The following is a 14,329-nucleotide window of genomic DNA, read 5'->3' as shown; positions in this document are numbered from 1 at the left end:
TTTAGGTGACAGGACATACAATAAGTGCCTAAGAGGTGTGGGGGGGCGGGGGGGGGGGGGGTACTATATCAAAGACCAGGAACAGCACACAGCCATGGCTAAGATACAGCCATATCCACTTCAGCCACTGCCACTTATTGCTATGCAGTGCTGGGCAGTGATGCAGTGAGTGTGCAGTGGTGGGAGATGTATATCTTATTACCACCCAGCGCTGTCAATCCCTGGTACGTACGTACGTACAGTATACCTCTGGTGAGCAGTAACACACTGTCGGCTTGAATGAGTTATCTCCCCCAATTTAAACGGGAAGACACTGTAACACGCTCCAACCGTTTCTGTCTAACGTTCTCCTTGGTTTTGTCCACCACTGTTTGCAACGATGTACTCACAGAAAGCTAGCACTTTATACAGGCACATTGAATAAGCAATTTGCTCGAGGTCTCTCTATATTTCCTCTCTTTCTCGACATGGCTGCCTCCCTACACCCCCCCGTTCCCCCATATATCCCACACAATGCCCCCTCATCTATCTCACACTGTGTTTAAGACAGGGGATGTAGAATATCATCACATTATGTTATACACCCTCTGCATCTTTCTGTCAACGGATCATTCACAGATGTGCACATCTGTGTGGAGCGTCCAATCAAAGCCAAGCAAAAAAGAACTTTGGCTACTAATTACGAAAAAGTCTGCTCGGTGTGCCACAGCCATTTTATAATTAGCCCCAAAATCCTGTGATGAAATCGCGAAGCATAACATGGAATTTCCGATAGTGTTTCCTTGTGTAATTACTTACTGAGTGCAACGCGTGACTAAACAAAGATGATTTCACTTAAGCGGAACCGGTTTGTTGCATATTCTGCCACAGAAGAACTAATGTCTGGTAGTCATTATATTGATCGCTATTTACTTTGCCCTCCCGTGTGCACCGTTAGTATGCTACATGGGGGACAGTGACCGCTGACAACGGGACAACCACGCCGAGATGTTTCACATAAACAAATAAATAAATTAATAAATAGCGTGCTTCCAAACTGCTGTGTAGCTCCACGCCATCCATAACAACGTGGTGGTGGTAATTACCCCGGTGCTTATCTGAACAACGTGACAACGACGGAGGAGAGAGCGTACACACAGACAGACAGAGGCCCGTCTAATTAATTTCCCCCACCGTACCTTGTTTGCGCTGAAGTGGGGCATCAGTCATACTAGCGATGCATTGTGTGTGTGTATGTGTGTGTATGTGTGTATGTGTGTGTGTGTGTGTGTGTGTGTGTGTGTGTGTGTGTGTGTGTGTGTGTGTGTGTGTGTGTGTGTGTGTGTGTGTGTGTGTGACAGAGACAAACGCGGCCTTTACCGAGGCAATCCCACGGTTACCAGTCCCACGGGATTGTGTTTCCCAATTCCCACAGTAGATGCGCATCTAAATCGACTGTTAAAATACGACGGAGCGGGTAATATATGTGGATTTAAGTTACGAAGGAGCTGTTTTGGTTCAGTTGTTACAAAATAGGAACCGTGAAAAAAAGTTGACGGCTTCAATGTGATAAAAACGAAAACTTTTCTAGACGGGAAAACTATTGGAGGATGCGGGCATCGATCCCGCTACCTCTCGCATGCTAAGCGAGCGCTCTACCATTTGAGCTAATCCCCCACGAAGACCTGGCAAGATGTTTCACAGAATATGGAGAACCTTAACACAGATTATTGATACTTTTAGTAATAGCACTTATTCATAGTTACTTGTGTGTACTGTTTATCGACAATATCTCCGTAATAATGATAACAAAAATATTAGGTGCGAACCAAACAATGACTTTGCGCATTTGCCTCTTTGTTTGATTGCTGTGCGGATGGTAGGCTTACTGTAGTAAAGTAGAATAACACACTACAATACAAGCCATCTGATTGCAATTTCAAGTGCAACACTGTCCACTGTCCAACTGCAAGCTGAAATCGTGCTACGTCATTGCTACACTGCAGGACCGACCGACACTAGTGAATCCCTGCATTGCGAGGAAACTGCGATGGGACAGTAGCCAAGTACAGGGGGCTGAGATAACGGAGCATAGTCCCACGGCAAAACCCTCATCGTTATAGCAGTCTGCAATCGTAAAGACAGCAGCGCACACCGGATCATCCAGCCTTCTTATAAACAAACTAATGGTGACGGTTTATGGTAAGTCAATGTGACTGAATGTTTTTGCCTTTCATTTTCGTATCATGCATTCATTGGATTGGATGCTAACGGGGGTAGTTCCGCAGGTCAGAATAGAAGGCTCATAGTAAAGTAATTTCATTGCGGCCAGCAGGAGCTATATGAATTATGCTATATGAAGTGTGCAATGTGCGGGGGAAACTGCGTCCAAAACATAGGTCTAGAAGGACTGGGCCTATGCTCCCAACATAACTGCGTGGCACCCCGAACTATATACAATGCACAGTATGATGGGGTCCAATTTATTAGCCACGCGTTTTGTCACCCACACAAATAGATATTTCTATGCAAACAACTTCCCTAATGTAGCCTATGTATGTCTTGTGTTCTAGTTATTGTCACTGGTCTTGTTTTCATGATGGAAGAATGCAATGCTTAATTTCTCTCTCTCTGCACGCACTGTTAAATCAATCCCCGTCTGTTAAGATTGTAATTTAAATATATTCTAAAGCGTAGTTTGTCTTTATTTCATTAGATAGGTTCGAGCAGGTTGCGATATATTAGAGGGCAATCTGTATTAGCTGCATTAATTTCATCCCCTCCCCCAGAAACCCCAGTTGAAACTAGCTTTATCGGCTTCGGTATCAACACCAAACTCTTTCAACAGATGACCAACCTGCCTCTGACTATGTCCTTGGCCAAAGCGCTATTGATCGTGACGTGTGTCATCCTGAACTTCACCCTCTGCGTGACCTCCCTGCCAGCGGAGATAGAGAGGGGATGGAGAAGAGCCGTGCACGTGCTTGGTATGTCCCTACTTTCGCTTTCACTTTAAAAAACAACAACAATCAACTAGCAAGAAATCAATTACTACATCAGCTATGTTAAATGGTTGGAGTTTGTATGGCAACAAAATTGATTTGTCACTACATGTCACTTCGCCTTCATGGCTGAGCCATTTCAAACTTCTGTTTGCTGGGACCATTTTGTCCCTGTAATTGCTTTGAGGTGAAGCACCTTGTGCAAAACATATGCAGCACAGAGGTCTAATTAGATGTCGTCTTTACTAATTGTGTGTTCTCTCTGCCAGGCAACTTTTAATCACACAGCCCTGGCAGCTCTTGAATGTGTCAAACAGTAAATCAGTATCTGCAGTTTAACTAGTCTCACAAGTTAGATTTTGGATACAAGGACCGCTGGATCCGAGCTTATAGCCAACCACCAATAAGAACAGCACAGGGTGACCAGACGTCTCCGTGTTACTGGGACAGTCCCGTTTTTGGTGGCCTGACCCCCGGCTGGAGCTGTCCCCGGAATGGCTCCCTTTAAAAAATAATTTAATTTATAAAATGTACGAATCGATTTTTTAAATGGCAAAGGTTCTAGCTTTCTCATGAATATTAATTTCCAGACAGTTGGTAATTAGCAATGTGTCTGTCTTGTTGGCTGTGATGCGACCTTGCCACTCGGGGGGTCCATCGATCGACTTTACACCATAAGCAGGCATGACCGATCATAATCAACAGGCTATTAATACAATTCCGCGGACATTACCTTACATTCCTTATCCGATGGGCCTGTGGTTTTTGGCTGGTTCACCAAAGCTTAAAGGGGAAATGAAGCAATGAGAACGGTGACCATTTTTTGGTTGCTTTTTCATTTTTGGAAATACATGGATTTTCATTAAACCTGAAATTCAAGTAGTTTCACTGGAAAATGACATTGTTGATAACGACTTTCGTCACTAGGGCGCGGCCATGTTTTAAAGCTGCATTGAAACACCTCAGCCCCCCTAATAGGACCAGGGCAGAGAGTATGTAGCGACCGCTTTATAGAGTCTGATTACGTCGAAGAGGGAGCTTTTGCTGAAGATGGGAGATTTGTTCGCCGTCCCACCAATCGCCTGAAGCCAGATGCTGTGCCGACAATTTTTAATTTTAGTGGCTATAGTGCTGGAGACACGGACAGACCTGTCAAATCGGACAAACCGGGCGCTGCTCTTATGCGCAGAGACAGAGCGCAGAAACCCCCCCCCCCCCCCCCCCCAAGATTCTACAGAATCTCACTCCGGCCAAAACCCAAAAGTTGGCAGCCCTGGAGACGTCTGTTACCGAAGTGTATTGCAATCTCCATAATACTCGTTTTTGCGTTGCTTTGTTCCGCTGTGTGTAGTCCACATGTTGCAAAACAGAGAAATGAGTACACTCACTGTTTGAAGATGGTCTTGTTTGCAGACTAGCTCGCTCCATGCTCTTGATAATTTCTAATCCATCGCCAAAATAATCCATTGTTTACGGAAATAATCCATTTGCAAACACCGTCGGTACTTGCACTATTTTGCATATTCATGTGCACTCCCAAATGGCACGACAATTACTTATCATGAAATTGTTGTATCATGAAATGAACAAACTGTAAGGCAGCTTGTACTTTTCATAGCTGACCGCTATGTAAACAACATAGAATGTTGTACCAACCATTCTCGTGATGTCATCACGTTCTGAAAACAAAGATGGCGGTGCACAGGCTGAAAACATTATAATTAATGCAACTTGTTTGTGCTTTATTCTGAATAACGGGTCATATTTCCGTCTTTATTTGTATTTATGGTAAATTTAAATATTTAACTAGTGCTATAGACATCTGTTTTATTTGACTGCTTCATTTCCACTTTAAAACATAACTTCCTAAACCATTGGCCCAAAACTTTTACTACAGTACAAAATACATCGTAGCGTCACATCGCAATGACAGCCTCCATTTTGGAAGCATAGGACCATTAGAATGTTAGTTATTAGGATGGTGGTAGTAGTTTTAAGGTCATTGTTTATAAATGAATCGTGAAATTATTAATCCTTATGGGAAGATTTTTGTGTTTAAAACTAAACTTTCTCATGCGAGACATAGGTAACAGTATATTTACGTGGATTTAGTTTTTTTTTACATCCCTCGAGTCCTTTCAATACTGCAGAGAATTGCCAACAAAAAAATCCCATGATTCATTCTGATGTACAAGCCATATATGTCTCTTTAAAATAATAAAATAATAATAATAATGTCAGATGCTGTATATAAACTACAAATGTCCTTCATTTTAGAAATCTGGTCACCCTAGACTAGCAAAACACACACACACACACACACACACACACACACACACACACAGCACACTCATGTGCACCCACACATGCAGGCACATAAGCACACAAGCACCGACACACACTATCACCGACACTGACACACACACACACACACACACACACACACACACACACACACATACACACACACACAGTTGTCTAGTCTCCAAAGACCCTTAGATTAAGGATTTGTTGAAGGCAAAGCAATGTTAGATGTGGTCATGAGCTCCATATACTGGAGCACATTAAAAGGAAGCACTCTCATATTGATGTCATAAAAAACATCAATATGCTTAATTGATGCCGCTGGCTTAATGTGACAGTACAATAAAAGGGCATAGTGTGTTATATTTGACAGCGTCAATCCAATTTGCCAGCAATTCCTTTGTGGTGGCCCTTAAAATTCACCGAAAAATTTAACCATGCAATTATTCAGGCTTTTCATTCTGTTCAAAAGAATTCAATTAAGTACACTTCTGTTAAGTGTGTACTGTTGAAGCTTTCTCCTCCTCTGTTCTTTCATGTTTGAGGGTCCTCACAATTAGATACAGTTCAAAAATGAATTCAAATGAGGTATGAGCATCAATTGTTATGTATTAGGATACCGCAAAGAGGAAGAAATATGGAGCTTTAACTCATCCGTTTAAATATGACGAAATGCATAAATATAATGAAATATTAACACACACCAGATTAACGTAATAGAAAACCAAGTCAAAAACACAGAGCTTACTTCAAATCGTCCATATCAATCAATCTATAGATGTGTCTCCGTCTGCTCTTCTGGTCTCCAGAGGACGACACGGGCGCGGTCATCGTCCAGACAGCGCCGGGGAAGGTTGTGACGCACCGCGGGGGCTCCATCACCCTGCCATGCCGGTACCACCACGAGCCAGAGACCACCGACCCCTCCCGCATCCGCATCAAGTGGACCAAGGTGACCGACGCGCTGCAGTTTGTGGACGTCTTCGTGGCCCTGGGAAGGTACGCCGTCTTGGTGTTCCGAATCTACATTTCGATTTTCATTCAGGGCGTTTAGCAGACGCTAAATGCATACCCAAAGCGACTTACAATAAGTAAGTAAGTAATTTGTCAGAAGAAAAAGAAGCAATATATCTCTGCTGTCGGTACAGTAAGGATGTTAATAGAACCAAGAGCCAAGCACTAACCATTGTTAGGTTAACCCATTTCCCGTGTACAACAAAGATAGCTAGGTTAAGATGCTACACACTGCTAAGTACTATTGACCAGTGGTGGGCCGTCAAAATCTGAATAATATATTTTATTTTATTTCTAAATTACATTAATGTGTGTCTGAAGGTATCTTACTTACCTATTTTTTTTTCAGTACGTTACAATATAATTCCAGAAGGAAAACACTTTTTTTTGTAAGGCTGAGCTCAGCTGACTAACGCATCACAGCTACACGGACCAGCGGGGCCAGCACTAGAGGTATTGCTAGCCTTCTGCTGAAGCTGCCACCTCCCATTGGATAATTAATTTGACTGACGTGTGTCATCAGCCAATCAAATGTTGATGTGTAGTGATAGAACGCCCCCAGGGCCCAGCAATATGCCGGCACTGGCCCCCGGTGATGTCATCAGCGAAGTTCGAAACGTTGGCGGGTAGTGAGAGAGAGTTGATATGAACTACTATGGCCATCGCCTTCACAACACCTAGCGATCCTGTTTCTGATCTCCTTTGTTTGCCTTTTTCAAGGCGATCGTTTGAGAGAGAAGAGTTAAGTTAAGAGTTAATTGCAAGCGATCTTTCTCAGCTCTCGAGCGCATTAAAACGTACTCGCGGAACGCAACCGGACAGACCCGACTCTCTGCACTGGTATATATTGCCATCGAGAAGGAGCTGCTGATTAAACTAAAACAGGACGCCCGACTGCACGCGGAGGTCATTGAACGTTGCCTCCGAAAGGATCGGAGGATGGATTTCCTCCGATCCGAAGTGATGGGTGGGTGAGTTACTTAGGCTGTGTAGGAGGAGCGATAATGTTGTTGTGGTACTTGAGTTTATAAACATATTTTTGTAATTGTTGGAAACACAATATATTGCTGGAATTTGGGCAGTAGGCCTACGCTAAACGGTAATGCTGTGTTTCAGCGATGCCGCTTAATAACCTTATTAAATGAACCCGTGAACTACTCCTGGGCTGGAGGCGGTGCACTTAATATTGTCGCTATACTTTATTGAATCCGTTGAAGTTGCGAAAGCATCCGGTGAACATTATAACAATAACTGTGAGAACTTGTTTTTGTGTCATGTGTGTGATGTGCAATCTGGTTGCGGAGTGACATAATGAAAGATCTGTTGGTGATGCTGCATTAGTCTAGCTGCGGTAATGCACAGTGGTGTGCGTGTGCGCTGTTGTTGAAGATCAACTGTCTTGTTGTTGATGTTATGCATTAGCGCACAGTGTGATGCACATATTTGGCTGTGTTGGCTGTATCGGCACATAATAGGAAACTTGTGGGCATGTCTGAGTGTTTGGGGGTTGGGCGTTGGTGGAGTTCGTTACTCAAGGCCCAGACTTAAACCCAACGGTACGCTACTGCTATTGACTATCAAATAAGATGACGTTTTGGTAACGCGTTTTGGTAAATGCCGCCATGGCTTGTTTGTTAGGTCGTAGATTCATTCAGGTTGTTATGATCATACATTCTTTACGAGGAATCAGCCGTTATGAAGCTACTTTTAGAGAATCTCTTCCATAAACCCTGTAAACCAAGAGATAATGACTGCAATAAATCTTTATCATCATGAACACTGTTTCTCCTCAGACGTCGTCGTGTTTGGCACTACACCAACGCATACAAACAAATCTCCACTCCCCCCCCCCCCCATCCCTCCCACCCCTTGATTTCTTCAAACGAGCTGCTTAATGTGTGTATAATTAAAACACTTAAATAATCAAAAACAATCAGGCTTGAATCATCATCAGAGCCCCGAGGGGCTAACGACGATAGCGGCGTCTGTGTCCCACAGGCAGCGGCGGGTGTTCGGCTCGTACCGCGACCGCGTGTCCCTGGAGGGGGCGGGGCCCGGCGACGCCTCGCTCGTCATCCACAACGTCACGCTGGCCGACTACGGCCGCTACGAGTGTGAGGTCACCAACGACATGGAGGACGACACGGGATTCGTTAACCTCGATCTGGAAGGTCAGGATTTGGGGGGGGGGTTGTGTGGTTGGGGGTGGCAGGGGGGGGTTGACCGGACAAAAGGCCGGGCTGTTATGTGGTCGGCGTCCAGAATTAATGATGAAAATGGCTGTATGTGAGGCTGTATGCCGTGTGTGTGTTGTGTGTGTGTGTGTGTGTTGTGTGTGCGTGTGCGAGCGTGTGTTTGTGTGTTTGTGTGTTTGTGTGTGTTTGTGAGTGGGAGGACGTGGATGGATGTTATTTTTAAGGGGTGCGTTTGATTCGTTCTACTCGTGTAATCCTGTAGGAGTGGTGTTTCCCTACTACCCCCGCATGGGCCGCTACAAGCTCAACTACCAGCAGGCGGAGGATGCCTGCAAGCAGCAGGACGCCATCCTGGCCTCCCACTCTCAGCTGCACAAGGTGAGCAGCCATCCTCCCTGTGATGTCAACGTGAACATCGTGGGGAGATCCGGGGTCATTATCATAAACATAATGGGTAGCATGACCTTTCACGTCTTTGTAATGCCACCCACTGTTTCCTAGTAATGACCTGTAAAAGGTGCTGTGATTTCAGTGCCTCATATTTTCCTAGTAGTTCCCTTTACAGGTTTTTGTAATAGGAGGTAAACCTTGGGTCTGTTTGCTTTGAAATGTATTCCATTTACTGGACACTTTCATCGAAAACATCTTACGGTATGAAAAGTGCATACATTTTGAGAACGGGCCTGACCCCACTGGGAATCAAACCCCTACAGGCCAGTTCACACTTCTGTGGTCTGCACCTTTCTGATGATCGGGGAAGAGCCACGAATCGCTACTCTGCGTCTCTGCGTCTTTGTGTACTCTTGGGTCATTGACCTGGTTTGCTCAACTCGATGACCTAATTGTGCATTCACATATTTGAACACGAGAGTAAACAAGTTTGATCACACAAACTTCAAAACACTCCGAGGCGAGTGGTTTAGAGCATACTGGGGGAGGAGGGCCTCTTTTGTGAACAACAATGTTTCTTTCTTTTTAATCCTCCTCCTACCACGGCCGAGATAACCACCACTACGGAAAATTGGCCTCTAAAGGCATCTTTGAATTGACTTTGTATGAATTTTGAGCCAAGAGTACACAGAGATGTTCACTCCTCCCAGTGCTACGCAATGCGTCAGCCTTCTCTGCAGAGGAACGTGCCAAGTCATTGCTGATTGGTCAAGCGGGGCAAAGACGTATTGACCTTGTTTGATGTTGACAGCCGGACATACACATAAAATGAACGCACCCGCTGAAATCAAAGAACTGTGCTTTACAGCAACCGCTTTTCAGAGATACTTTTAATGATTTTGCAACATCAAATGGATAAATTGCACTGCTCACGTCCACGTCAGTGTGACGCGGTGGTACAAAAGCACTCAGCGCCGTAAAGATCTGTGTTGGGTCGCGAACCGAACACAAACGTCATGTAAGCAGTACTGTGAACTGTGTTGATGACATGCTCAACCAGTTGAGCTGCACATGACCATGTTTCTAGATGACAGACTGGGTGCTTGGGTTGGGTTTTCCCCAGGCCTGGCTGGAGGGTCTGGACTGGTGCAACGCAGGGTGGTTGGAGGACGGCTCGGTCCAGTATCCCATCTCCAATCCCCGGGACGAGTGTGGCCGCAAAGACATGCCCGCCGGCGTGCGTAACTATGGCTACCGCCACAAAGAGGACGAGCGCTATGACGCCTTCTGCTTCACCTCCAACCTCAACGGTGAGAGAGAGAAAGACGGATGGAGAAAGTGTGTGTGTGTGTGTGTGTGTGTGTGTGTGTGTGTGTGTGTGTGTGTGTGTGTGTGTGTGTGTTTATGTGTGTGTGTGTGTGTGTGTGTGTGTGTGTGTCTGTTTCCATCCTGGAGAAACAGCAGGTGAGCGTATATAAAACACAAGGGATAAAACATTGGATTGTCTCTTTTGTGTGAGCAAAGGGGAAGTGATGGAATCCCCTTTGATCCGTAAGAAAAAGATCTGAACCGCCTTCTTCTAAATGTCCGGTACCATTTGTCCAAAGCAAGCCGACGGCTGAAGCTGAAGACACACTCGCAAGTCCTTAACCTCGTGTTCGTTCGTTCGGAGCTGTGAAAGGGCCGCTCGACGCGACGTTGGGTGGGCGCCCCGACGGCCCGACTACGGAAGCACAGCCCCCCCCCCCCCGTGGGTGGTGGTGGTGGGTGTGGGGGTGTGTGGGAACGGGGGCTGGGGGGTACGTGGGCCACGGCTTCAGATCTGCTCCTGTGATGTACGGAGCCCAAGGCCATTGGAGGAGATGCGGTGTGTGTTGGTTCTGCTCTCCGCTGCACAGGACCGCCGAGTCCTCCGGGGGCCGGGGCCCGTGCTTTCATCTCCCAGCTCTTTGAATTACATCATTTGAATTTTCACTTCAAATGTGTGTGTGCGTGTGCGTGTGTGTGTGAGAGTTTTCTATCTTCCCTCGCACACGTACCACCTCCAGGTTTTTCTTTTTTTGGGGGGGGGGGGGGGGGGGGGGGCGTCCTGAAACGAAAACGATATATTTTTTAAGTTGGGAAGTTTATTTGAGCTTTTGGGAATGGGGGATGAAAGTTTGCCCCGAGCCATTGATGTCACCAGGTGAGTTAACTCCGTTGCTTTAGGCGATTCTATAGAAATACCTTTTGTCTCTGAAGTCATTCACAACCATTTCTTCCGCAAAAACTTAAACGCCTTAAAAACCTCAAGGCCCAAGAAAAGAATATAGCTCGCCTTTAAATATTATTTAGACGACAGACTCCTACAGTATGCACCTCTGGGGGTTTAGAAAAATACATATACATTATACACATTACGATAACAAAACTATTCCTTATTTCTGAAAACATAAACAAAAGGAACATCACATTTTGCGATCTTATTTCCTCCACCATCTTATTCATGGATCATCTACGCAGAATTTTATAGTGAAATACACTTTTTACACAATAACAAATCAATTTCTTACTATTCTTAAACATAGAAAAATATCTTTTGTGCGGAGATGCAGTCCTCATCTCAAGTGCATGTAAGCCCAGTACATTTCCTCTGCCAGAAACAGGGAAATACGACAGGCTGGCAGGAGGCTGGGCCGTCCCTGGTGGCTGTATCAAAGGGGGGGAGGCTGGTTAGGAGCTGGGGGTTTCAGCAGCACCGGTCATGACCCACACCTTAACCCAGCACAGGGGGAAGACACTTCCTAAACACCCACCCAAGGAAACGCCAGACAATATCGGGCTTCTTGAACAGCCACGGCCGACAAACACAGCAAATAATCAATAGGGTGGCTGAGGTGGAGGGATTTATTAGAATCACCATTACCGTTGTGGTGGATGAGAACAGCTGCCCCTTACTCTTAGAAATGACACCAGGGCTCAATACAGCTTAAACAATTCTAACCATCATGCTTCCCATTTCAGTAAAATTGCTTTTCCCCAGAAATCTCCCCGGAGGGAAGGTGAATGTAAAGATGGGTGCTGATTAGGAGCGGTATTGAGTGAGCGGCCGACTGAGGTCTTGAGTGTCTACTGTAAACCTGCTCGCTTTTGATTAGCTGCCAAGATGGTGGTCGGTGGTTGAGTTGATAAGATGACCACATCACCGGGGGAAAGTCCGGGAAAACTGAGAATATCTGCCCTCAGGGCCTGACACAGAGGTCCACTCCTCTCTCTCCCTCTCTCTGTCTGTCTGTCTCTCTATGCTCCATCCTTCGCAGCCTGCTCTCTCCCTTCCTCTCAGTCTCTCTCTCTCTCTCCCTCTCTCTTTCCATCTGTTTGAACAACCACAACAGAAATAATACAATATGAGAAAACGACTATCTCAGTAATGGAAAAATAACAACACAATAAAGCTTAAATAAAAAAAACCCTCCTCCTCCTCTTCTCTCCCCCCCACCTCCTCTCCTTCTCTCCCCCTCTCCTTCTCTCCCCCCTCACTCCTTCTCTTCTCTCCCCCCTCCCTCCTCTGCTTCTCTCCCTCCTCCTCCTCCCCCCTCCTCCTCCTCCTCTTCTTCTCTCCCCCTCCTCCCCCCTTCTACTCTTTCCTCCTCCCCTTGTCTCCCCCCATCTCTTCTCTCCCTCCCTCCTCCTCGCCCCCCCCCCCCCCCCAGGCCGAGTCTACTTCCTGAAGCGCTTCAAGAAGGTGAACTACGCGGAGGCGGTGAAGGCGTGCGTGCGCGACGGTGCAGCGGTGGCCCGCGTGGGCCAGCTGTACGCCGCATGGAGGCTCCAGCTGCTGGACCGCTGCGAGGCCGGCTGGCTGGAGGACGCCAGCATCCGCTACCCCATCGTCAACCCCCGCGCCCGCTGCGGGGGGCCCGCCCCCGGGGTCCGCCACCTGGGCTTCCCCGACAAGAAGTTCCGCCTCTACGGGGTGTACTGCTTCCGCAAGAACAAGGAGGAGGAGAAGGAGGAGAGGGAGAAGGAGAAGGAGGGGAGGGAGAAGGAGAAGGAGGGGAGGGAGGAGAAGGAGAAGAAGGAGGAGAGGGAGAAGGAGAAGGAGGGGAGGGATGAGAAGGAGGGGAGGGAGGAGAAGGAGGTGAAGGAGGAGAAGGAGGTGAGGGAGGAGAAGGAAAAGAAGGAGGGGAGGAAGGAGGAGGAGGAGGTGAAGGGGGAGGAGGAGGTGAAGGAGGAGAAGGAATTGAAGGAGGTGAAGGGGGAGAAGGAGGAGAAGGAGGTGAAAGTGAAGGAGGAGAGGGAGGTGAAGGAGGAGAGGGAGGAGAGGGAAGAGAAAGAGGAGACAAAGATGGACGTCTCCGCCATGCAGAAGACTCCCAGCAGCAACAGCAGCTCCCTGCTGAACACCAGCAGGGAGCTCTAGGGTGGGGGCCCTGGCGGGGGCTGCAGAGGGGTGACATATTTTATTTGAATGTAAAAAACTGCCGTAGGGGGCAGACTCCATTGCTTTTAAAGCTACACACTCAGAGACAAGATTAGCTTATTTGCACATTTGCCAGGGGAGGAGGAAGGGGGGGAAGCAAGGGCGTTTAATATTAAGGGTGACGTCTTTATTAGGGGTGATTTAGCTTTTAGACTCCGGGCCGTCCATCATAGGGCTTCGTATGAGTGTCTATGCCTAAGCTGAATACTAAACTGCTTTCTGATGCATACTCAGGCATAGATCAAACTAGAGAGCCTGTCGTTATCGTCCTTGTTTACCTGCGCGTGTGTCTGCGTCTGTGTGAGTGTGTTTATGAACCAATACAATAGATTGCTATATTGTTATACAGTACATGAATGTAGACATAGTATATGTGCGTGCTTGCGTGTGTGTGCGTGTGCGTTTGGACAGTTTAGCCCCCTGCGCCGGGGAGCCACAGAGCCAGAGGGGAGTGTTGATTAGCGAGGACTGAGGACCTCCACGAGGGTATGGACGTGCTGGAAGTGTGGCCCGCGCCCAGGTCTCTCGCTGCAGCCGTCAGACACGCTTGGTTAGCAGCCTCCTGGCACAGCGCGATACTGGGATACGACCCGTTCCCTCATTACTTAAGAGCTGACAACGTAAGCGGAACAGCAGCTGATCCACTAGAGAAAAAAACACGACTCGCTCTCGCTCTAGGACGTTTGCACTTTAACGTAAATATGCACATTTTAAAAGAATCCCTCCGGATGAGGATATAAAGCATGCGCGTTCTATGTTTAGTAGGAATCTCTGGGGCTGAAGTAAAAATAAAAACAGAATCATACAAGCTGCAATAATTGCTAAATTACCTCACGCGTTATCTTCCTTGGCTGCCGATTGCACTAGACGAGAAAATAGAAATGAGCACAATGATAACAAAAATAGATCTCATTAGTCTTTTCACTGCAGAATGTACGTTGAGTGTTTACCGTTGATTACGACCATGAAACAATGTGCCATGT

The 14,329-nt window shown here is 46.7% G+C and overlaps 1 protein-coding gene and 1 non-coding gene across 2 annotated transcripts; one reads left to right on the top strand and one right to left on the bottom strand.

Moving 5' to 3' along the window:
* Nucleotides 1–1,583: 1,583 nt before the first annotated feature.
* AC3HAE_023620 (transfer RNA alanine (anticodon AGC)) lies at nt 1,584–1,656 on the bottom strand. The gene has a single exon. It is a non-coding gene; the product is annotated as a tRNA-Ala (tRNA).
* A 390-nt stretch (nt 1,657–2,046) lies between these two features.
* On the top strand, nt 2,047–12,899 carry hapln4 (hyaluronan and proteoglycan link protein 4; the record flags this gene model as incomplete). Its single annotated transcript, XM_084473506.1, has 7 exons — nt 2,047–2,181; nt 2,828–2,966; nt 6,095–6,284; nt 8,298–8,470; nt 8,757–8,872; nt 10,008–10,194; nt 12,577–12,899. Coding segments are annotated over exons 1-7 (1,131 nt in total), but the record flags the coding sequence as incomplete, so codon positions are not given.
* Between the last annotated feature and the right edge of the window lie 1,430 nt (nt 12,900–14,329).

Source organism: Micromesistius poutassou, assembly GCF_964030765.1.
Source record: "Micromesistius poutassou genome assembly, chromosome: 9".
Classification (NCBI taxonomy): Eukaryota; Metazoa; Chordata; class Actinopteri; order Gadiformes; family Gadidae; genus Micromesistius; species Micromesistius poutassou.
Note: the sequence above shows the minus strand (reverse complement) of the source record. Positions and strands in the feature narration are given on the sequence as shown.